At 38.8% G+C, this 25,810-nt stretch overlaps 1 protein-coding gene and 1 non-coding gene across 11 annotated transcripts in view; one reads left to right on the top strand and one right to left on the bottom strand.

The window, feature by feature from the left end:
• Positions 1–21,239, top strand: part of RAPGEF2 (Rap guanine nucleotide exchange factor 2) — a 243,388-nt gene extending 222,149 nt beyond the window's left edge. For 5 of the 10 annotated variants that reach the window (XM_070415385.1, XM_070415384.1, XM_070415390.1 and 2 more), the window contains 13 exons: positions 115–355; positions 2,825–3,208; positions 5,174–5,385; positions 5,740–5,863; positions 6,463–6,486; positions 7,512–7,735; positions 9,222–9,428; positions 10,928–11,080; positions 12,281–12,355; positions 13,606–13,831; positions 14,395–14,954; positions 17,921–18,226; positions 19,157–21,239. In XM_070415385.1, the coding sequence (XP_070271486.1) occupies positions 115–355; positions 2,825–3,208; positions 5,174–5,385; positions 5,740–5,863; positions 6,463–6,486; positions 7,512–7,735; positions 9,222–9,428; positions 10,928–11,080; positions 12,281–12,355; positions 13,606–13,831; positions 14,395–14,954; positions 17,921–18,226; positions 19,157–19,182 (2,762 nt within the window). In that variant the 3' untranslated portion in view covers positions 19,183–21,239. Of the gene's footprint in view, positions 1–114; positions 356–2,824; positions 3,209–5,173; positions 5,386–5,739; positions 5,864–6,462; positions 6,487–7,511; positions 7,736–9,221; positions 9,429–10,927; positions 11,081–12,280; positions 12,356–13,605; positions 13,832–14,394; positions 14,955–17,920; positions 18,227–19,156 lie in introns of those variants that run through there. The other 5 variants (XM_070415387.1, XM_070415394.1, XM_070415386.1 and 2 more) reach the window with 4 other exon arrangements.
• Positions 11,972–12,095, bottom strand: LOC139011938 (small nucleolar RNA SNORA40). The gene has a single exon (XR_011471742.1). It is a non-coding gene; the product is annotated as a small nucleolar RNA SNORA40 (small nucleolar RNA).
• Positions 21,240–25,810: the final 4,571 nt, after the last annotated feature.

Here is a 25,810-nt window from a genome sequence, read left to right as displayed (position 1 = left end):
ACATTCTCTTTAATAAGGAGGGGTTTTTTTATTTTATTTTCAGATTACTTCACTTAATTGTATTTCCATATATTAAAATCCTTTCTATTTACATATGGCTTTTCTTTCCCCCAGACTTGCCAGATCAAGTGTTAAGGGTCTTCAAAGCTGATCAGCAAAGCCGATACATCATGATCAGTAAGGACACCACGGCGAAGGAAGTGGTCATTCAGGCCATCAGGGAGTTTGCTGTGACTGCCACTCCGGATCAGTATTCGCTGTGTGAGGTCTCCGTCACCCCTGAGGGAGTCATCAAACAGAGAAGGCTTCCAGATCAGCTTTCCAAACTTGCTGATAGAATACAGCTGAGTGGAAGGTATTCAATATCTATCTTCTTGGATTTGCTTACCTGCCTCTCAAACCCACATCAAAGTCTAAGAGATGTACACTTTCAAAAGGTTTTTTAAATGAGTAAGTACCTCCCAGCCGGCTCAATGGTTGACCATCCACCTATGAACCAGGAGGTCACAGTTCAATTCCTGTCGGGGGGCATGCAGGAGGCAGCCAATCAATGAATCTCTCTCATCATTGATGTTTCTGTCCCTCTCCCCATCTCCCTTCCTCTCTCTGAAATCAATAAAAACTTTTTTTTTTTTCAAAAAAAATCTTTCTTTAAAAAAAAAAGACTGAGTATCCCTGCAGATTAAGAAGTTTTTCAAACCCCTTCACCGGGAATTGCTTTATCAAAGTAAATGCACACAGTAAAGTTTGACCTTCACAAAGATCTCTGAAGGACTTGTTCAAAGCAAGGGTACTGTGGCCTGCATGTTGTTATTGCACACCGGTGTGCAAGCAGTAACTTCTCATGCTCGCTCTTTACAGCCCTGGGCTGGCAGAATAGTAAAGAAAGCCTGATGTAGAGTCACAGATCTCACTTATTCTTGGAAATGTACATTCACAAAAATGCTTTCTCATGACTTTCTATTGTCATTTGCTCCTGCCTATCTACCTCTTGTAGGAGCTTCATTTATTTAGACAGAGACATCTATGACAATGTAATTGGCTCATGCTGTGTATTTATATGTTATACTGTGAAAAACACTTCTTAACTTTGGCACCAAACTTTAGTTGCTGGAGGCTTGGTCCCCTGCTGCACACGTGCTTATATAACACATGCAACTTGAAAGAAAACATTGTATATGATTTTGTCAGTCTCTTAAATGGTTTTTCCATTGATAGATATATGTAATTTGTATTCTCAAAGCATAGATTAGTAAAAGTTGAAAAAGTAGTTAAGTTTTGACTCTCATATAATGACTAGATTCTGCACTGACTGAAAATTACATGGTTCCCAAGATCACATTTTTTCCCATGTTACTCACCATATGGAGTGTTTCACTGTACTTGAATTTTTTATGCATCTAAACCCTGATAAGATTCATTCAAAACCTGTTTTCTTGCTAACACCTATAACCTTCTACTCCTCTTCACTTTTACTTCATTGCCAACCCTGCCACTAGCAGGTAGTGTTCTTTTATTTGGAGGTCAGTTTTTTTGCATTATTATTTCAATGTACATTGATATATCTGTAACCATGATGGAGTTCTACAAATCCCAATTGAGGTGAAGATTCATGATTCACATTCATTATTCAGGAAAATTAGAGATGGAGAGGTGTCATGGGCTTCATCAGTAGCCAAAACTGAGTGTGTTAAATCAGCATGTCAGTGGCCCAGGGTATGTGTTCTCTGCCATGTTTGCCTTGGCAAAATATGCAAAGGACCAGTTTGGCAGAACTCCCTCTGTACTCGTTCTGTTTCTCCTTATGAAATTTGACTTAGGGAAAGTGTCTGTTTTAAAAAAAAAAAAATCACAAGGCGAACATCTGGATTCTATTTTCAACAAGTTGCTTACAAGGCAAAAGGAGCACTATCTCTGAGTTCCTATCTCTGTAACCGGGATTAATTAGTCATTGATCTTTGGTAGCCTCTGTTTTCTCATATGAAAAATAGGAGTAATGTCTGCCCCACTTACTGGTAGGGGTTTTTGTGAAAATCCGATATTTAACAGTTAAAATCTTGTTTTAGTTTTGTTCTTCTCATTGGATCAAATAGGGGGGAAATAGCTTATAGATTTTTTTGGTATTTGAATAACTAAACTGGGATCGATCCAATATGAACCTATCAATAGCCACAGATTCTCTCTGGGAAAGTAGAACCATGACCTGTGTCTGATCTTCCTGCTTCCTCCTGAGAGCCTATTTCTTTATTTAAATTGAAAATTTTAGTTTAGCTATTTTCTGTCATTTTTAGCAAAAAAAAAAAAAAAAACAGGGGGGCAAAATAATATAGAAATTAAGGAAGGACAGGAGAAAAAGGAATTACAACTGATGCACATGAAATTCCATGTGATTTGTTAATTTTCATCAATGGCTTCTGGATAGATGGTTCTATGATCTGGTGACTGAGACAGCAACTACATTCTTTTTTTCATCCTCACCAAGTATATATTTTTATTGATTTTAAGAGAGAGAGAGAGAGAGAGAGAAAGAAACATTGATGTGAAAGAAACATCGATTGGTTGCCGCCTATATGCGCCTAAGCTGGAACCACAACTTAGGTATGTACCCTGACCAGCAATCGAACCCACAACCTTTTGGTGTACGGGACGATGCTCCAACCAACTGAGCCATTTGGCCAGGGCAGCAGCTACATTCTTATAGTCAAATAATTCTTCCATCATTCAATTCAGTGTTCTTTCAAATGTTCTGTAAAAAATAGCAATGTTCTTTTAAGGAATATTGTGAGACTGTTGCTTAGGCTTTGAATTTTTGTTTTTTTTATAGATATTACTTGAAAAACAACATGGAAACAGAAACCCTTTGTTCAGATGAAGATGCTCAGGAGTTGTTGAGAGAGAGTCAAATTTCCCTACTGCAGCTCAGTACTGTGGAAGTTGCCACACAACTCTCCATGCGAAATTTTGAACTCTTCCGCAACATTGAACCTACTGAATACATAGATGATTTATTTAAACTGAAATCAAAAACCAGCTGTGCCAACCTGAAGAAATTTGAAGAAGTCATTAACCAGGAAACATTTTGGGTAGCGTCTGAAATCCTGAGAGAGACAAACCAGCTGAAGAGGATGAAGATCATTAAGCATTTCATCAAGATAGCACTCCACTGTAGGGAATGCAAGAATTTTAACTCAATGTTTGCAATCATCAGGTAAGAGAGCATATTTGTCTTAAGATTCAATTCACTTTGCAGGTTAGAAATATATATCAATCCAGGAACACTATATAATTTGTCTAAGTGTAGTTGTCGTAATTGAATTATATTGAACAATTCTTTTTCTCGGAATCCTGATCCTGATCTTTAATTTTAAAAATCTCCTATATGCTGATTTGGAGCACAGAAAATCTATATTCACTTTTTTTTTTTTTAGCTCTGTAACCTTGGGAAAATTACTTGAACTTCTCTGAACATCAGTTTATTTCTCTGTAAAATAACAATTTGCTAAAGAGTTATGGAGCTGATTAAATGATATACAGTAGTCCCCCTTATCCATGGGGAATACGTTCCAAGATCCCCAGTTGGTGCCTGAAACCAATAGCTAGTACCAAACCCTACATATGTTTTTTTTCTGTACCGACATACTGATGATAAAGTTTAATTTATAAATTAAGCAAACTAAGAGGTTAGCAACAATAACTAATAATAAAATAGGACAAATAGAACAGTACTAGAGGCCTGGTGCACAAATTTGTGCCCCAATGAGAGCCGATTGGGCAAGGCCAGCATGGGGGAGGAACTGCGGGAGGTTGGCCAGCAGGCCCCGCCCCCAATCGGTTGGCCAGCCACAGTGCACGTCATAGTAACTGGTTGTTCCAGTCATTCTGGTCATTCAGGCATTCCGGTCCCTTGGCTTTTATATGTATAGATACCGTAATAAAAGTTATGTGAATAGCTATGAGAACATTAATAAGTGAAATAAGGGTTACCTAACACAAGCACTTCGATGCAACAATTGATCTGATAACCCAGAGGGTTACTAAGTGATTAACGGGCAAGGGGCGTATACAACATGGCAGGCTGGACAAAGGGATGATTCACATTCCAAAGAGACAGAGACAGAACTCATCAGATTTGATTATGCTGCTCAGAACAGCGTGCAATTTAAAACTTACTGTTTATTTCTGGGATTATTTCATTGAATATTTTTGTACTGTAGTTAGCCACAGGTAACTGAAACTGCTAAAAGCAAAACAGTGGGTAAGGGGCTGACTACTGTAATGTATGTGGGGTTCCATCAGCCAGCACAATGAAGATGCCCAGGAAATGTTCCTTATTTTTCCCTTTTGGTTGCTTAGATTGAGACTGGAGGAAACTATAAGCTGGAACAGTTTATATTGATGTTGATGGTGATTATTAAATTAGTCATTTCTCTGTCTAGAACAGCGGTTCTCAACCTGTGGGTCGCCACCCCTTTGGGGGTCAAACGACCCTTTCATAGGGGTCGCCTAAGACCATCGGAAAACACATATATAATTACATATTGTTTTTGTGATTAGTCACTATGCTTTAATTATGTTCAATTTGTAACAATGAAAATACATCCTGCATATCAGATATTTACATTATGATTCATAACAGTAGCAAAATTACAGTTATGAAGTAGCAACGAAAATAATTTTATGGTTGGGGGGTCACCACAACATGAGGAACTGTATTAAAAGGTCGCGGCATTAGAAAGGTTGAGAACCACTGGTCTAGGAGTTTGACCATATTCTCATTACTATTAATGCTTTTGTTTTACTTTATTACTGTTAAGATGTTTGGCCAGTCTGTTATATGCCAAGCACTGCTCTATGTATAGAGGTAAACAAGGAAACAAAATTCTATCCTCATGATAGTTTCATTTTAGTGGTTTTGCTCATAGTAAACGGATCAGGAGGGTACAAAGGGAAGAAGAGTAAAACAAAATCCCCTGATGCTGATTCTGCTTCCATCTTCCATTCTCATCACCTGGAGTTAGTAATAGTTTCTTATGAATTTTTCTGTAAATTGTTATGTGTAACTAGGATACACACAGAGGTGCTATATGCTAATCAACAATGTACTGTTTCACTTCCTTCATTTCATAAGGATGAGTCATTTAATTTTCTACCACTTTTCCTTTTTCCCTCTTAGTGGCCTAAACCTGGCACCAGTAGCAAGACTGCGAACCACCTGGGAAAAACTTCCCAATAAATATGAAAAGCTATTTCAGGATCTCCAAGACCTATTCGATCCTTCCAGAAACATGGCAAAATATCGCAATGTCCTCAATAGTCAAAACCTACAGCCTCCCATAATCCCTCTATTCCCAGTTATCAAGAAGGATCTCACGTTTCTTCATGAAGGTAAATGCAAAGTAGAGGATTTCTTCCTTCACTGGTGGAAGCATAGAATAAATGTCAGGGATTAAGAAGTAAAACTGGAGGCTACAAAGTAGTCAAGGGGATGTGAAGTACCGCCTAGGGAATGTAGTCAGTAACATTGTACTAAATACCTATGGTGCCGAGTGGGCACTAAAGTTCTTGGGAAGATCACTTTCTAAGTCTATAATTGTCTAACCACTATGATGTACATCTGAAATGAACATAAAATAATGCTGCATATCAACTGTAATTCAAAAATAAAATTTAGGAAATATAATTTTTTTGAAAAGAGAACAAATGCCATGTGATTCCCTTTTTCTTCTTTGCCAATTGTAGGAAATGACTCAAAGGTCGATGGACTGGTCAATTTTGAGAAACTAAGGATGATTGCGAAAGAAATTCGTCATGTTGGCCGAATGGCTTCGGTTAACATGGACCCTGCCCTCATGTTCAGGACTCGGTGAGTGTTAACTTCAGGGGCACATATGGGGATAGAGAAGGTGGAGATTAGCTAATAAATGAGGGAAATTGGAATTATTTATATTTGTAGCTTGGCAGAAATTCTAATAGGTCATGCAAAGAATCTCCACTGAGCTCTAATGTGGAATAAATACCTTATTCTATATCAACAGTATAAACAGTTTGTCCTTCAAACATTTTTCATCTAACATGAGGCACAATTATCGGTTCCTTATTTTTCGGAACAGTCATTTGTAGAGCTAAAACTCATAATTGGTAGTATGAAGTAAAATATGTAAATAACCCAACAGCATTGTTTCAATATGCACACAATGGATTTAGCTGTCAGCTTAGTCAAAAATGACTAATCCCATGAAGGAGAGGAGAACAGGAATCAGTCTCCTTTTAAAACAAAAACATGTGTCTTCTGAGCCACATAAATATTTCTGGCCAAGGTGTGTGTGTGAGGTGATTATGCAGTTTCATGTTTGTGGGCTTCTTATACTGCTTATTCGGAAGTCTAGTCCTCTCTTTCTGAGCTTGTGATCTTTCTGTCTCTTTCTACACCCATGCTTCAACCTCCATGGCTCTCACCTACAGGAAGAAGAAATGGAGGAGTCTGGGGTAAGTGGCGGCGACTTCCACACCCACACCCAGTTCTTATTCTGCTCATTGCATTGTTTCCTTACCTGCTCTATTTCCTGATGCTTTGCATTTTTTTCTTAACCCTCTTGCTCTTGCAGCATTTCAGTTGGCAAACTGATTTCCAGTTTAATCTGTTGGGGCTTTTGCTTTTGAGGTCATGATCCATGAGAGCTGTGAAATGATTGATGATTGTTCCGGGCACTGTAGGTCAGACATACTTGGAAGCTTTCAGAAAGAATTTATATTAATATAATTTCTGTGTTTTGAAATAGGGAAAGCCTAAAGTGGGAGGAGTGTGGGGAAGGGGGGATGTGAGATGGAAAAATTGTGCAATTTTAATTCTGTTGCACAGATATTTGAGAAGTAAATATATGTAATATAAAAGCTGCCCCTAGGTGTTAAAACTAAATTTTTTACAGCTCAACTAACTACTGTTTTCATTCTATAAACCAACTCTTTTGAAAAATAATTCTTAACAATTCATGTGCTAGTTTCTGTACATATGTTTACATTTGCATGACCATTTTATTAACAATTTGACCATATTACTTTAGAAACTCACTATATTTAACCCAAGGAATAAGAAAGTAATTGTAAACAGTTAGCTAATTTTTTTAAATCTATGTAAAACATCCTCTCTAGGAGAAATAAATTAATGTAAATCCCAATTATAGTTGTGTTCTTGCATGAGCTTTTACATATAATTATATAATTATTAGATTATTTGCTGGCTTCTATGAGAGGACTGCCTTGAATGAAAAGTAGAATTTCCTAGTTGGAACAGAACAGGCACCAAACATATATATGTATGTGTGCAGGGCTCTTTTTTAACTTTAAAAAAATGTAATTCCTACTATCCTATATTCCTTTGTAACAGCTTACTTACCAGAATAAAGCATGTGATCTTTTGAACGTAGATTATTTTTTTAAGTCTTGGCACGTTTCAAAGAGATAAAGTAATCCCATGCTAGAGTGAGCTGCATATCTACCTTTTCATCTTCCAGGTCCCTCAGCCAGGGTAGTGCAAACGCAACGGTGCTAGACGTTGCTCAGACAGGTGGGCATAAAAAGCGGGTACGTCGTAGTTCCTTTCTCAATGCCAAAAAGCTTTACGAAGATGCCCAAATGGCTCGAAAAGTGAAGCAGTACCTGTCCAATTTGGAGCTAGAAATGGATGAGGAGAGTCTTCAGACGCTATCCCTGCAGTGTGAGCCAGCAACCAACACATGTGAGTGTTTCCTTCAAGTGGCTGTGGAATCTGGGGGGATGCAGGTGTGTTTCCTGTGCAATGGTCTAGGTGGTGACAGAGTGGGGCTTAATGCGCTGGGGGAAGTAGCACCCTGGACACCTTGAATGCTGTTCTTGAATACCATGCAGCACTGCCCTAGGCTAGGCCTTGTGTCCAACTGGGTTAGTGTGGGGAGGATGACACCGGAGACTTATTTAGGGTGCCTGTTGTTTTGGTTTCTTCCCAACACGGCCAGTATGCAGGCAGGGGCCACGTGTGTGATGTCTCTCCCATTTGCATCCCTTATATTCTCACGATACCTCCAAAGTGAAGGACAACCTGAGAGGGGTGAGGGGCCCACCAAGTCCGAGCAGGGCCCAACTAGCTATGCTGGCTGCCCTTTATCCCCTAAGCCCAGACAGAACCGGGCATTAAGTTCAGCTACCACGGAAAGCAGTAATTCTGCTAATGCTGCTACACAGCGAAGCACGACTCGGACTAATGTGAGGCGTCCCAGCTGTTAAAAACCTGGCCAGGCTAGAAACGGGGGCACTTTTCTCTTTATTTGCATCTGAATCTGTAAGACAGAGGCATTTCCATTTAGGACATGGCTGGGTCTTGTATGGGCAGGTTTGAAAACACCTTCTGTAGAATATAAATGTTATGTGTATATTGAGAAAACTCAAGTTCTTAGATTTACCCCGAACATTGTAGAAGCTCTGTGCGTCATGATGAAGGAAGAGCTTGTCCTCTGCGGTCAGATTGGTCTGAGTTCTCGTCCTGACTGTTCCTCAGCCCAGCAAGGTCACCTTAGGCAAGCTACCTGAGCTCCCTAGTCCTTAGTTCCCTTATGTGTAAATTGCAGGAAGTATGCATATGTAATTGAGTCGGTTTTAATATTAACATACGAAAAAATATAGCACTTAATTGCCCTATTGAATTGGTTTGCTTTCTATCTGCTATGGAATTATATGCTTAGTATAGCACTCAAGCAGTATTGGCTGCTATTAGTTGACATAACTCTACCCCTTAGAATTTGATAGTAAAAAGATATATTTATTAAGTAAAATCTAAGCTCATATATGCCAAGGGCTTTCGGACACCATTTTAGAAAAATCATTTCTAACAATTTCCCTGTCGTAGTTTTTATGATATACTTGTGTTATTTTATATGCACACACATGTGTTAAGCTACCCGTATTTTTCTATTTTTACTTTTAATGTGTTCTTTAATAGTATAATCACCTTTGAGATAGCTAGTTTCTTAAGGTAAATAAATACCTTTGTCCTGTCATGCCTTTAATACTTTCTATAACTAGGGTTTCCCCTTACCCCCTTTCTGTCCTTTGTGTAGGCAACAGGGAAAAAAAAGACATGTTTTAGTATTCTACCTGCAGAAAATGCTCAGGCAGTCCTAAAATTATCTTGTATGTAGCTGTTCACTTCTTAAATTTCTTGTTCTATTTTCAAACCAAACAATTATCAGTGCCTAAGAATCCTGGTGACAAGAAGCCTGTCAAAACTGAGACCTCCCCAGTGGCTCCGAGGGCAGGGTCACAGCAGAAAGCACAACCCCAGCCGCAGCCCCAGCAGCCGCAGCCACCACATAAAGTCAACCAAGGACTGCAGGTCCCCGCCGTGTCCCTTTATCCTTCCCGGAAGAAAGTGCCCGTCAAGGATCTCCCACCCTTCGGTAGGTGATAAACTCATCTCCCCTTTCGGTGCTATTCGCTGTCATGTTTTTCAGGTTAGGGGGAAATGCTTGTCCTGGATAACTTTGTCTAATACTCTTGAGTCTCCCCCTGATTATTATCTCTTAATAAAGCCTTGATGTTTAGTAAGTTAAACTTTACTTGTGTCAGTGGAAGGTACTGATTTTACAGAGTATCTCATTTAATCGTGCTCTTCACTCAGGAGGTGAGCTTTGCTCATGGTGTCTACTCAGCAAGCTCAAAAATATCTCCATTCAGCCAAATTATTTTATGAATAAATATATGAATGAAAGAAAACAATGTTAATAAAAGAAAATTCTATTTAAAAAAAAAAAAAGGATAGCACCCAGCCTGTATGGCTCAGCAGTTGAGTTTCGACCCAGGAACTAAAAGGTCACGGTTCAGTTCCTGGTCAGGGCACATGCCCGGGTTGCAGGCTTGATACCCACTATGGGGCGTGCAGGAGGCAGCTGATCAATGAGTCTCTTTCATCATTTATATGCCTATCTCCCTCTCCCTTCCTTTCTGAAATCAACAATTTTTTTTTTTAAATCTCACTTTCAAAGTGATTTTTGAAAAGATTGTATTAAAACATCAAACACATGAGTTAAAATGAAGGATTAGATCTTTGTTAAATTTCATTGCTTCCTTTTTAATGAATTCTGTTAAGAACATTAAAACTAGCAGTTTACTGAGATAGTTTCAGTATATAATGCTTTCCCAAATATCTTTTTGTTGTTCAAAGTAAGGTAATTGAGAGTGCCTCATAATATTTACTTCATAAAACATTTTAATGTGACTCTATTTCTAAATTCTTTCCTTTCTTTAAATCACCTTATTTTGGCAAATATTACCCTTTTTTTCCCCCAACCCTCATTTTACTTGCTCACACTTGGCACTAGATCATTCCCTTCTGACTGTCTGTCAACCTCCCTCCATGGTCTTTTACCTACTTTCTTGGGTCGTCTTCTCCATTCTCTTTCATCTATTTATTTGAGCAAATATTAACTGAATGGAATTCCTTAGAGCTCTTTTATTTGCTTTCTTATTGCTTCCTTTTAGCTCTTGACTGTTGACTTTTCTCCCATCATTCCACTTCACCTGAGCTCGAACATATCCAATAACATCAAAATACCTGTTTCCAACTCACACCTGACTTCTTAGTATTAAATATTCTTTTTATTTATTGTTGTCTAACATATTGTTGAATAAAGATGGTGATTACATTAAGATTTAGACCCCAAAACAGTCCATCTCTAAACTCTGGCAGCTGTCAATCAGAAACAAACCTAGGGATATCTATGTCTTCTATAAGCTTACTGTCTATACTGTGAAGAGTACAAAGACCATTGAAATTGTAAACAACTTGAATCTAAATGTAATATTAAATCTTAACACAAAAAACGTTTTTTAGTTATTAATGTTATTTCTTTTCAGTCTTGAAAATACTTATTTGTTCGTTTATTTTTTTCCCTTAAAGGCATAAACTCTCCACAAGCTTTAAAGAAAATCCTTTCTTTGTCTGAAGAAGGAAGTCTGGAACGACACAAGAAACAAGCAGAAGATACGATATCAAATGCATCTTCACAGCTTTCTTCTCCTCCCACTTCTCCACAAAGTTCTCCAAGGAAAGGTAGATTAAATTACTTATTATTTCCCTCTATAGCAATCTATACATTTCAGCTATAATAAATTTCAGAGTTATATATTAGATCATTTTTACATTGTAGAGTCATCTAAAATGATCTAATATATAACAACCAATGGGTTTTTTCTTCTCAGTTTACAAATTTGGAAGAATTTTTGGTATGTTTAATCTTATAGTAAGTAGAATTAAACTTATAACTACATAAAGCCTTTGAAAAATAAGTTTAAGTTTTTTATTGATTGTAAGTGTGGAAATAATTTTTTTATGCTAAAAGTTGTTCTAACTTAAATATGATTGTATAACAGTTACAGAGTAGAAAGCTTTAAAAACATAAGAAAAACTAATACCTTCCTGATTTATTTTTTCATTGTATTAACACGGGTCTTGATTACCTTCTTTGTTGCTACCTCTTTTTATTTTTAAAAAGGTTAGTTTTTAGGCAGTCAGTCTCTTCTTAAGTTGATGCTTTTCTTATATTAGAATACAGTAGGTCCTCGGGTTACGTCGGAGATCCGTTCCTACGGCATGACATACCTCGATTTTCGCCGTAAGTCGGAACCCACCTACATAAGCACCTATGTCACTCACATGGAGCACATACACAGCAGTAATGAAGTGAAACAGTAAAAAACATTTAAAAGAAAGATAACAATTCCTGAACTTTACTTGTGGTAAATAAATAATAAAAAACATAAAGCACATATGTACATATGTCGAAATGACGGAACTTTTTTTTAATAAATACTGTAACTGGGAGATGGCGACTTAACCACGAAACGTAGGTCGAGTCCAACGTAATCCGTAACCCGAGGACTGTCTGTAATTGTAATAGATCTGCCACAAAACCCCCCAGGTTACTTTCTCTGCCCTTTTTTTTTCTTTCTTTCTCATATGTATCAAAACTCATACTGAACAATGAATTCTGGGTTGCAAAAGAGGCTTTATTTTTAGCAACTGTCTACCCTTTCATTGAATGGCTATAAACTAACAGTAAATGGCTAAGACAGTTTTCCCTAGAAGGAGACCAAGAAGATTAATAAATTGTGAGATTTCCCTGAATTGACAAATACCTCTTCTGCTTTACTTGATAGATATTTCAGACATCTGTGCATTTTGTGTGGGCACCAGCCTCTACTGTTCTTGTTAAAGGGATCTATCTGAATTCTTTTCTCATCCCGTTGTCAGGTGGCAGTGGCAATCAGCTGAGATCTTTTGGCTCCGGGCAGTTGGACTTAACCAGTTCCTCCTCTTCTCTTGGAAGTGAGAACAGTAACAAGAATAACAATGCACCATGGACCTATGGGATAGGTGGGGTTTATAGAACCAAAGACGGGTGGGAAAGAGGAATCATCTCAGTAAAGGAGAATGGGAGCATTCCTCTAAATGTCAAGCGCTTCATCTGAGTGATTATTTTCTAGAGATTTTTTTTTTTTTTTTTTTTTTTTTTTAGCAGACTGTTTAGGGAAGGTTTTAAACCTTGTCTGTCAGAACTTTAGTGTGGTTTATAAAAAGACATTTCCTAGATGAACACGTTAAATCTTGTCAAGACCTGTGCAACCTTTAAAAAATAAATCAGGAATTAACAAGTTACTCAAAGGATGGGGAAGTACTATTTAGAGAATAAATGAGCAACATTGAGGTGTCCTAGATTTAACTTTTTTATCAGGTAAGTGGCATTGAAAAATTGCATTGCATACATATAATCATGTAAAGTCAATATTTTAAGTAATATGATATCCTTAGTGATGTTGTAAAAGAAATGAGTACTGAGAAAGAGGATTTGGGTTTGTTTGTTTTTCATAAAAAATATCAAGATGTTTTTTGTGACTTTCAAAATTATTTTTAGCAACAAAGGGAAGTTAAGGGTTCTTCAGGTCAAAAAACAGACATCTGTTTAGACATTTTAAAGTGATGGTATAGGGAGAAAATGGAGATTTGTACATTACATCTTCTAAAACTACTGGCTTTTATGCGATTTGTCCATTATATTGTTAATCTTAAAAAGCCAAATGACAGAAATCCAAAGATTTTTTTTCAGGTTTTATTGCTTTTTCTTATTTAAAATTATAAATATTTCCTGTTGAATTATTCTATGCCATAAAGTTCTAAAAATTGGAAACAAGATTACTGACTTTGCAGATTGCAAAAAATATACTTTAAAATCTGATCATGGTTATTCTTCATGGTTTTTTATATAGACTAACAATAGTTGAATTTGTATTTAAGGGAGCTAAGAATAGTCGACCAGCACCATGATTTCTGCATTATTTCCTGGCTCATATAGCAGTATTTTCTTTTTTTCTCTCTAAACTTTCAGTAAGCAAGTCAGGCTTCATTTGAGTATCAATTTACTTTGTCTCGGTCACCTGTTCTCCAAGTAAAATGCATTTTTCCCCACTCCAGTGGTGATAGCTTTGGCCTGCATTTGGTTTTTGCTTCTCTTTGGAAGACTTCGGTTCTGTGTTATAAACCTATAGCGTCTAATTAATGTGGTTGTATTTCCCATGCAGGCTATACTCTGGCTCCCAGTGGTACTGTGGATAATTTTTCAGATTCTGGTCACAGTGAAATTTCTTCACGATCCAGTATTGTCAGCAATTCCTCCTTTGACTCGGTGCCCGTCTCGCTGCATGAGGAGAGGCGCCAGAGGCATTCTGTCAGCATCGTGGAAACAAACCTGGGCGTGGGCAGGATGGAGAGGAGGACCATGATCGAGCCCGATCAATACAGCTTAGGGTAGACGCCTTTTCTTTAGTGTCCTTTTACATCCTGTCTTTCATCTTTTAAAAACAAGTCCTTTCTCTAGATGTGTATGTCTATTTATTTTGCATAATGCCTAAGAACTTTGCCCCCATCCCAGTTACTAATTTTCACAGTATCTGGATTAGTAAGTACCATGCTGTTTTTGTTGTGCTTTTCAGAGTTAGCTTTATTCTTATTGGAACATAGTGGTTCTGTGCTGAAGGCAGAGGGTGACTTTCCGCTGTATCTCAGTTCTTTCGTATGAGCTTGCTTCGTGAAATAATCAGATTATATTGAGCCTTTTAAGGAACATGGTCCTTTATTATAAGCAAGTACTTGTTCTTTCCTGCTATATTTATTTTATGGTGATGACAAGGTGAGAAAATTGGGCATGACAGAAATGGCCCCATTATAGTGCATAGCAATTGAGTGGTGCTTTCATCATCTTTTCCCTGGGATGGAAGAAAGCCCCTTTCTAGGAAAAGGTATTCTGGTCTTATCATAGATTATCAGTTAACAGTCTTGCTTTTGCTTTTTTGTGTCTTTTGACCACTTAGGTCCTACGCACCCATGTCTGAGAGTCGGGGCTTATATGCTACAGCAACAGTAATTTCTTCTCCAAGCACAGAGGAGCTTTCCCAAGACCAGGGGGATCGCGCTTCACTGGATGCAGCCGACAGTGGCCGTGGGAGCTGGACCTCGTGCTCAAGTGGTTCCCATGATAATATCCAGACCATCCAGCACCAGCGAAGCTGGGAAACACTTCCATTCGGGCACACTCACTTCGATTATTCAGGGGATCCTGCAAGTGTCTGGGCCTCAAGCAGCCATATGGACCAAATGATGTTTTCTGATCATAGCACAAAGTATAACAGGCAAAATCAAAGCAGAGAGAGCCTTGAACAAGCCCAATCCCGGGCAAGCTGGGCCTCTTCCACGGGTTACTGGGGAGAAGACTCGGAAGGGGACACAGGCACAATAAAGCGGAGGGGGGGCAAAGATGTCTCCATTGAAGCTGAGAGCAGCAGCATGCCACCTGTGACCACAGAGGAGACCAAGCCCGTCCCCATGCCTGCCCACATAGCTGTGACACCAACTACTGCAAAGGGACTTATTGGTAAGCTTACTGGGGAGCTCGTCCTGTCTGGATCGTGGCTTTAATCTAACTTATTTCAAAAGTAAAATCGTGTCTGTGGCTCTTTTCCTCATTGCTGCATAGGGCTTGAAATGAATAGTGGTTAAGAGCGTAGGTCCTGCGGTCGGGTACATATCTATATTTTCTAGCACAGTGTACATTCAGTCCTTCTTGGCCATCAAAACCTGTAGGTTGTCATATGGTTATATTCTGGTCTCATATTGATCTTTTTATCTGAAAATTAATCAGGAAGGATGGCCATTCTCTGAGGAAGAATTTTTATTTAATTGAAGCTTTTGAATATTTTATTATTCTATTCCGTTCCTTTGCATTGTAATTAGAACTTTATACTTTGCATATTTAAAAATCTTCTATTGATTTTGTTATGCAGACAAATTGTTGCTGTGCTCAGCAAATTCTCCCTGTGCATTACGGAACCAAGGAGAGGGTGCTAAGAGATAATGTAATGAGGAAGAGCTTAGGAGTCAAGCGGGTTGGGGTTGGAATCACTATTTTGCTCCTTTTCTAGCTTTGTGGCATTGGGCGACGCACTGGACTATGTCTGTTTCCTCATCTGTAAAATGAGTTTAGTGATTTCTGCTAATACAGTTGGTGTGAGGGTTAAAGGAATTCTCTGAGAAGCACTTAGAACAGCTCCCAGAGAGTAATTGATAAGTGCATGGAAGATGCTGCTGTTTTGCTATTGCTATTTCTATTGTGAAGTTGTATCCGGGTGAATTTTCTGTGGCATATTTAATGTCTATAGAATTGAAGGGTAAAAACACGTCATAGAATATAGAAGGAGAGCCCGGCCATTGTTGCTTAGTGGTTGTGCATTGACCCATGCACTAGTACAGTGATGGCAAACCTTTTAAGCTCGGTGTGTCAGCATTTTGAAAAACCCTAACTTAATTCTGGTGCCGTGTCACATATAGAAATTTTTTGATATTTGCAACCATAGTAAAACAAAGACTTATATTTTTGATATTTATTTTATTTATTTAAATGCCATTTAACAAAGAAAAATCAACCCAAAAAATGAGTTCGCATGTCACCTCTGACACACGTGTCATAGGTTCGCCATCACTGCTCTAGTAGGTTGCCAGTTCGGTTCCTGGTCAGGGCACATGACTGGGTTGCGGGCTCCATCAGCTGGGGAAGTGGGGGTGTGCAGGAGGCAGTCGATTGATGTTTCTCTGTCATCGATGTTTCTATCTCCCTCTCCTCTCTCTCTGAAATCAATAAAAACATTTTTTTTAAAAAAAAAATAATATAGAGTGAGAAATTCTGGAGTGTAATCATTACAGACAATTTTTTTAGTTGGGAAATTGTAATTATTTATCATGTAAATAGTCATGGGTAGATGTCAAACTTAATATGCTTTCCAGATGAATAAGGAGATAACTATTAATACCTATTCTTAGGTTGCAGTTTTTAAAGCACTTTCTTTTAATAAGCTAATACTCAGACTTATTGACGCAAAGGAAAGAAAAATGATGTTTTAGTTCCTAACAGTTGGGTCTAGGAAGTTCAAGAAAATAAAACTTTGCCTGGCTGGTGTTGCTCAGTGGTTGAGCATTGACCTATGAACTATAGGGGCCACATTTGGATTCCCAGTTAGGGCACATGGCCAGGGTGCTGGCTGGATCCCCAGTGAGGGGCATGCAAGAGGCAGCCGATCAATGATTCTCTCTCATCAGTGATGCGTCCATCTCTCTCTCCCTTTTCTGTTCTCTTTGAAGTCAATAAAAATAAAAAATAAAAATAAAATTTTTAAATGGAAAGTAAAACTTTGATTTTACTTGCCTTTACAGATTTCTATTTTTTTAATATATTTTATTGATTTTTTACAGAGAGGAAGGGAGAGGGATAGAGAGTTAGAAACATCGATGAGAGAGAAACATCGATCAGCTGCCTCCTGCAAACCCCCTACTGGGGATGTTGCCCGCAACCAAGGTACATGCCCTTGACCAGAATCGAACCTGGGACCTTTCAGTCTGCAGGTTGATGCTGTATCCACTGAGCCAAACCGGTTAGGCCTTTACAGATTTCTTGTTCTAGGTTATGAACATTAATAACAAGGTTTTAAGAGAAATACATACCTTACACATAGTTTTAGAGTTTTTAAATTTGCGTCATTTTTGGTACCACTTTTCCAATTTTTTTTTAAGCAAAGAACTTTTTTTTAAATTGATCATTAGCTTTTCTAAGTCGAAGAAGCTGATCTGACAGTTGTTGAGAGCAGTGGCCCTGGTTCAACAGGTAGTGGCGTAGCTGCCAAGCGCCCCTGAGTTTTGCTTTGAGAGATGCTCCTAAGTGCCCATAGCTCCTGACTGCCACTACTGACCAGCTGGATGAGTGTACAGTAAGCATGATGGGACTCTAGTTAGAAAAGTATTTTAATTCAAAGTGCTTCACAGTGGGCCCAGGACCTAAAGTAATGTGGCATTAGTCCTCTGCCTGATGAGGAAAATGCCCAGCAGCGAGGGTTTGCCTGCCTTGTCCCTGGGGCAGGGAGAGAGGAAGGAACTTGACCAGGTACAGCAGCATGTTGCAGGCATAGTACTGGGTACCTTTTATGTTCTCTCTTTGCTTCATCTCTACAGTAAACCCAAATATTAGGTGGTAATCTTATTACCATTTTATAGTTTAGACAAGTGTTGAAGTAGTTCATTTAAAGTTAAAGGTACTGAACCCACCTAGTAGCTTCTCTCACCCATTATTTGGCCACACAGAGATAACCATTGTGAATATTTGGTTTCGTCAACATCCATTCCCCTGCCTACCGTGTCCCCCACCTCTAGATCTATCTCACATCACACAAAATCACATTTGTCATTATACTGTGTGTGCTCTTAATAATTATTTTATCGGTTTTTATGGGCATTGGTGCATGAAATATTCTTCCACAGCACGTTTTAATGGCTGGTGCCTTGTCTTCACTGCAGCGCGCAAGGAGGGCAGGTATCGAGAGCCCCCGCCCACTCCTCCAGGCTACATCGGGATCCCCATCACTGACTTCCCAGACGGACATTCCCATCCGACCAGGAAACCTCCAGACTACAACGTGGCGCTTCAGAGATCTCGGATGGTCGCCCGCCCCTCCGAGGCAGCGGGGCCCTCGCCCGCCCAGCAGCCACACGCGCATCCCGGGGCTGGCAGGCCGGTGAACAAGCCCCAGTGGCATAAACCCAATGAGTGCGACCCGCGCCTCGCCCCCTATCAGTCTCAAGGGTTTTCTGCCGAGGAGGACGGTACATACTCATTCTTAAAACCGTAACGTTAGACGTGTTCGCTTATGTTGCCTGTAAGCTTGCCAAGGCGTTTGTGTTTTCTTAACACTGTGATCGCTTGTGTCTTCAGCCACATCCTGCGCATTTTATAGTGAAGAGTTCCAAACTTAAGGTTCAGCTTTTGACTCCTGTGTGTGCGTGCGCATGTGCGTGCGTGTGTGCTTGTGCGTGTGTGTGTGTGTGTGTGTGTGTGTGTTTTCTAAAGGGCTCAAGAAATACCAAAGATTGCAGAAGTGGTCAATTGAATAAAGTGTGTACATGGCTGGGTTTTTCTCCTAATTCTCAGTGTTCTGTGGAAAGATTATACTTGGACTTTTAATGAGTTCCAAATGACAGTCTGAGATATATAATTCTCTATGACTCTCTTGCCTTCCTTCTACGATCCTACCTCAAGCTATATTGAGAAGGAGGAGGGAGATCTCGCACCTGATCTCCTTTCTTTTTTTAAGTTTTGATCCTAACCTGTTTTGGTATACAAATAATCACAGAAAAAAGCAAAACAGGATCAATGAAAATTACTTAGAATCCTGTCACTTGCAGGTAACCACTGTTAACATTTTGTTATATATCCTTCTAGACTTTTTTTATGTAGCTGTTTATTATCTAAAAAGCCACATGCTGTTTTAAAACTTGTGTCAATGAACTCATTATTAAATAGACTCGTTGTCTATACTGTGTATATATATTTAAATAGGCATCATATATACTTTATTTTAAAGTGTTCATTATTCATAATCATCACCTAGAGGAAAAGGCAAGGATTTTAAGTGAGGTATACTAAAAAGAAGCGCTAAGGTATTTTTATTTAGCACATCAGCAAACATACCCTCTCAGCACCAGAAGGACTTACTTGCTCATCACTTTCTCTTTCTTTCCTGGTTGTGTTTGCAGAAGATGAACAAGTATCTGCTGTTTGAGGCACAGGCTTTTCTGGATCCAGAGTGAGCCACCGCAAGGAGAGCACAAGAAGACGCCCCCAGCATCGGGGCCCGGGAACTCACATTCTGAGGATGGTGGACCAGTTTGCCTCCTTCCCTGCCTTAAAAGCAGCATGGGGCTTCTTCTCCCCTTCTTCCTTTCCCCTTTGCATGTGAAATACTGTGAAGAAATTGCCCTGGCACTTTTCAGACTTTGTTGCTTGAAATGCACAGCGCAGCAATCTTCAAGTCCCCACTGTTGCTGCCTGCCACGTCACACAGTGTCATTCCACATTCCAAGATCATCACCACAAGATGAGGCACCCCGGCTGCACTTCTCAATGCCTGGAAAGATTGTTTTTAAATCTTCCTTTTAGATTTCAATCCAGTCCTAGCACTTGGTCTCGTTGGGATAATGAGAAAAGCTAGCCATCGAACTTCTCGGGGCCTTCCACCCACCAAGGAAGACAAAGAAAAACAATGAAATCCTTTGAGGACAGTGCTTGTCCACTTGTTTACAATGTCCTCCTTTTTTTTTTTTTTTTAATGAGTTTAAAGATTGTGTTCAGAGAGTCAATGTTATATCCACTTAATAATTACAGTATTATTTTGAACCTTTAAGTAGGGTTGCCAGCCTGGGTTTCTAAAAAAAGAAGAAAAAAAAAAACAAATATGCCAGACAGGGTGTGGCCACAGCAAGAAGAAGGGAAGACCTGGCATGGGACCCTGTCTTCCCGTGTCCTTCAGGCCTCCCCCATGAAGTGCCCTATCCTGGAGACGTATAAACTGTTAGCCAATCACTCAGATACCAAGACACCCCTCCACTCCTTCCCCAGTGGGTGGGGGTCTCCTGTCATACTGTTTGCACATGGCCAGGGGAGGGAAATAGGACTCTTGCGTCCTGTGTCTGAGCCTTATGGAGTGCAGGGCAGTGTCGTTTGAGGGTGTGTCCTGCTCCATTGACATGGATGGCAGCCCCCCCCCCCCTTTTTTTTAAGTTATGTTTCTTTGATTTTTGTTTATTTAGTTTTAGGGATTTTTTGTTTGTTTGTTTTTCAAGAGAAACGTTTATAACTGGATAGCATTGCAGTGAAAGCAGCTTGGGATGTTGGAGCTAATGCCAGCTGTTCGTACTGCTCTTTCAAGACAGCCTCCCTTTACTGAGTTGGCATTAGGGAATAAACAAGCCTTGACCGTGATCAAAGATCAAAAGATCCCAAACCTGGTGGGATATGCCAGCCTTCGCCAGGGGGGTTGGTCACCGAAGACTAACCTGGAAGTGGCTTAATGGACGCACGATGGATAGAGAAGGCCTAAGTGTAGCAACCACCTGCTCACAGCTGCTATTAACCCTATAATGACTGAAATGACCCCTCCACTCTATTTTTGTGTTGTTTTTGCACAGACTCCGGAAAAGTGAAGGCTGCCAATCCGAGTAGTACTCAAATGTGAGGAACTGCTGGTCTTGGATTTTTTTTTCCATTAAATTCAGCTGATCATATTGATCAGTAGAGAAACGTAAATAGCTTCAAATTTTAAAAAGAGTCAAAATGCAGTGTTTTTTCACTGTATCAAACAATGTCAGTGCTTTATTTAATAATTCTCTTGTCTCATGGCATTTGTCTACTTGCTTATATATTACATTGTCAATTAAGCATTTGTAATTTTACATGTAATATGCATTCTTTGCCAGTTTTATTATATAGGCTATGGACCTCATGTGCATATAGAAAGACAGAAATCTAACTCTACCACAAGTTGCACAAATGTTACCTAAGCATTAAGTAAGCGTAGAACATAGGACTGCTAATCTCAGTTCGCTCTGTGATGTCACGTGCAGAATGTACAATTAACTGGTGATTTCCTCATACTTTTGATACTACTTGTACCTGTATGTCTTTTAGAAAGACATTGGTGGAGTCTGTATCCCTTTTGTATTTTTAATACAATAATTGTACATATTGGTTATATTTTTGTTGAAGATGGTAGAAATGTACTATGTTTATGCTTCTACATCCAGTTTGTATAAGCTGGAAAATAAATAAATATAACATAAAGCCTTGTCTATATTCTTAATGAATCGTGCATGCTTTTTATTGTCAAAGTACAAGAAAGCCCTTGGGTCTCACAGTAGGGGCGAATCCTTGGGAAGCTGAGAAGACTTGGCCTGTGTAGCCCCAAATTGTCCAATAGCCTATTCTCTTAGAAAAGAAATTAATATCATCAATGTTAACACAGATTAAGCCATGTTTAGAATTGACAGTTTTTCTTGAGATTCCGTGAAAAATGCTGATGGTATCACTATATATCTACAGAGCATTTGTCTCTTCTCAACCTTTTCCAATAAAAATAGCTGTGGGACATAATATTTTGACCCCCAGTATACATTCAGAGAAAGAGGACCTCAGAGAACTTAAACAGGAGTTCAAGATCATGACCACCGATACTACAATTTAGCTAATGATTTGGGACTTCTGATGGGTACATAAAATATTGTTCCGTCTATGAGTTCTCAGGGGTGGTAAGTATGAATATTATTTCAGTCTATCAGAGGGGCACCTATATTTTAAAAAGTAAAAGTCCGTTAAGCAGCAACCTATTGGAATAACACTTTGAAATCAAGGACCCATTTTTTAGCCTCGAGCAGACCTAAATGAAAGGACTATCCAACATTCACTGGGAAGCCTCAGAGGTCGGAGTGAAACATAGGAGCACAGGCACCGAACAGGAGAAAATGGGTGGAAGTCTTAAAAGGAGTCAGGAGTTGACTCCTGATACTAATGTGGCCACTGGCCAAACTTAAAAATCTTTCTGAGGCATTTGTGCTAGCTGACTTAGTGAATAAATTTTGAAAATCTAGCCATCAAGACAACGAGAGGATTAAAACCAGTAGCGTCAACCATACCTTTTTATAAAAGAAAGTACTGTGTGTATATGTGTGCTGTGTGCTCTCCTCTATCATCATTTCCATTTAAAAGCCATTACCCAGGAACACGCCTAACAAAACAAGAACCTATGCTCTTTTTAATGCAATGCCCTATTTAAGTTTCTGCTGTTCAAAACACTTAATTTTCTCAAGTCTGTTTGGAAAAATATTAAGAATCTAATGTTTTGAACAATAACCTCTTTGCCAACACTTTTTGTATTCTGTGCAGAAAACAGGAAAATGACAAATTGGCACGGTTACTACTATTCCCCTTTGAGGTTTTAGATTACCTTTAAGTAGCAAAGGACTTGTCTTTGTTTCAGGGTTTCAAGAAATATGTGTTCATCAGATGTAATCAATATCAGTGACAGTTTAATCTGTGTCATGTTAATAGCAGAACTTTGCCAAGTTTTTTTGGAATGTTGTAGAAAGTGTTGGCAAACATCTGATGCTTCCTCCCTAAGCAAGAAGGCCAACCAAACCATGTCTATTTTCATATATACAGTTTAAAGGCCTTCAAATACTTCAACTGTGATCCTTTTCTCTCTATAAAGATGTATAGAGTTTATGTTCATCTATGCTTTAATATAGTTCGTCTCCAATTCACTGATACCTTTCAGAATGTTCTTGGATGATGCAAGCTGCTGAGAATGTGTATATTAACACATGGTAAGTCTGTGTGCTAGTGTATTTCTCAGTGCATTATTACACTTTCATATGTGCCAAAGAAAAATAGGCAGCTCTCTGAGTCCTTGAGTCCATGATACTGTTCTTATTCAGGCCTGGCTGGGTATCAACCTATGAACCAGGAGGTCACAGTTGGATTCCCAGTTGGGCGGGCCACATGCCCAGGTTGTGGGCTCTATCCCCAGTGTGGGGCATACAGGAGGCAGCCAATCAATGATTCTCATCATCGATGTTTCTATCTTCTCCCTCCCTCTCTGAAATTAATAAAAATATACTTTAAAAAAAGTTTATTCAAAGAATAAAGAAAGTAAAGCCGCTGAAGGGTCAAGTTGTGGATTAGAGAGGCAAATGATTTTGTGAATATTCACTAAGAATGTCAACAAGCAGAGGTTGGAAAAGGACAATAATTTAATGGAAATGAGTAAGGCAGAGTGCAACAGAGGCGACACGACACTTTTAAGAAGGACCGTAAAGTGAATGAGAATTTACCCAGTTTAGAGTGAGAGCAAACATTCAGTGGAACTGAAAAATAATATGTCAGTGCCCTTCTTGCAACATTCACATTTTAGCCACATACAAGGCAAGCACAGTAAAATGTCTGCCTATGTTTGAAATTATACTTATCACTCAGTTAGTTTTTACAATGCCATGGCTACATAACAGGAAAATTTATAGAGGTGATCAAAACATTGCATGCAAGGTTAAAGAATCTTAGAAAAGGCTTTATTTCATGGGCAACCAATAAGGTCATAACAATTTTCATTATGGAGAAAATCACCTAGGCATGGAAGATAATATCAGAAGTAAATTTAGAATCAAACCACCAATTTTATAGAGGAGAGATAATAATGAAATAGATTTAGTCCAGGGTATTCAACAGCAGAGAAGTACTAGTATATCAGAATATTTGAGTTCAAATTTATGTAGGTTGGAACATTTCAAATAAAACTACAAAGTTGATTTAGGCTCAAGACAGTGTCAAGTGTAGCATTATGATGAAAATATGTCTAATACTTCCATATGTAGTTTAATGAACTAATTTTGTTCATATTGTGCACTTACTATGAATAAGCACTTTTCTAGATGCTGGATATTTACAGATTACCCTCAAGTGAACCGAGGTAACTTCAAATTACAGTATTCTTTTGGCAGAGTGTCTCTCATTTCTCAGGCTGGAGGGAAAACTTAACTGAGTGATTCTAAGATGATAATATCTTATCCAGCAGCCGTGGTTACAGCTGGATCAAAGGAGATGCCTGGCCCAAGAGTAGCCAATGTGAGCTTGCCAGCAATCTATAAGAGGGTCCTAGAGTGAGCACTGTAAGTAGTAGGAGAAGTTCAACCAACTTGATTGAACTCATCACATCCTCTGGGGATTTTCTGTGCAAATGCAAAGAGCAGAAGCTGTACTCAGCGAAGTCAGTATGTAGAAGTCATGAGTATGCAGAAGTTATGAACAAGAGGAGGTCTGTGAAGTCAAGAAAATGATTGATCAAAAGTAGGAGTAGTGTTCAAATCTGAGTGGAACAGACACCTATTTCTTAGGGAGCAACCAAATGAGATGTCGTTATTGTACTTGAATGAATTTCCAGTCTCAGAACAACTCGCTGTGAACTCTTCTTATTCTTCTTGAAACCAGGATGGAGAGCCATTTCTGTTCTTTGTGTATTCTCTCTTGATAACCACTCTGTTCTCAGCACCTGGAACAGTGCCTGGAATATTATAAAGGTTTAAATAAATGAGTAGCTTATCAAGTATCCTAGAGGGCCCAAATTACACAGATAAATTGGACAGTCAAAATCAGCCAACATGCATTTGTTGAGGGACATCTATAACTTTGCCCAGTACTGGTGAGTCTTCATTATCTGTATTGACGATATAATTATCACTATAATCAGAGAAAAACCAATAAAAGAAATGACTTTTTGTTATATTTCCTGGCATCTAATAGAAAAAAATAAAAAGAACTCTATTATATTCACTTTTTTTTGCTAAAAGAATAACTATGGTTATTCGGATTTGAGTATATGGCAAACATTTTTTTTTTTTTTTCAAAATTAAAATGCTGACATATGATTAGAGCAGAGCCCTTGGGAAACAGAAAAACCCCACTCCTTTGGAATTGTAGGAATGGCATTGAGATTTTTCCCATTAATAATTGCCCTGGCTGGCTTGGCTCAGTGGATAGAGTATCAGCCTGTGGACTGAAGGGTCCCAGGTTTGATTCTGGCCAAGGGCACATGCCTGGGTTGTGGGCTCAATCCCCAGTGGGGGCCGTGCAGGAGGCAGCCAATCAATGATTCTCTCTCATCATTGATGTTTCTGTCTCTCTCTCCTTCTCCCTTTCTCTCTGAAATCAATAAATAAATATTTAAAAAATAAAAATAAAATAATAGTTAATGTGTCCCATGTATTGAATACTTATGATAACAGCAAAAGATTGTCTCTTTTCTCTGATTTTGGTAGTTACCAGATAAGCTTATTTAACAATAAATCCATAATTTTTGAAGATTGAAGTACATAATTTTGTGCATGATAGCTGATTCCAGAGTTTATCTGGTTTGTGCTCAGAGTGGTTTACCTCTTTGATTTCAAGTGTCTTTTAACATCAGTCAAGTATGATTGTACCTAAGAAATTGAAATGTTTTCTTTTACTCCCATAGAGTATGAGATCCTCAGAGTGCCGCCCAAATGAGAGGATCTTTATTGGAATAGTGGCATAAGTTCAACAAGCTCACTTCACTTGAAATTTCCTTTGTTCAGGAGGAAGCAAATTATCCATGGATTTACATAAATATCTCTATTAAGAGACAAATATTAATAAATGCTTAAATTTTTTTCTTCTTCTCTAGACCCAGAAAGGGACCCAGAATTTATCAGCCTTACACAGTATCCGCCTTGAACTTTTGATTTAATCTGACCAGTAACTCTGAGACTCCCCTTCCTTCCTTGCGGCTCTACCGGAAGCTGGACCTTTTCCCTCTTTACATTGATCAAGGACTCCCAGTCGGAGGT

This window comes from Myotis yumanensis, unplaced genomic scaffold, assembly GCF_028538775.1.
Source record: "Myotis yumanensis isolate MYYU_CA2020_CCGP unplaced genomic scaffold, mMyoYum1.0.hap1 SCAF_5, whole genome shotgun sequence".
Taxonomy (NCBI): Eukaryota; Metazoa; Chordata; class Mammalia; order Chiroptera; family Vespertilionidae; genus Myotis; species Myotis yumanensis.
This window is presented reverse-complemented; position numbering and strand designations above follow the sequence as displayed.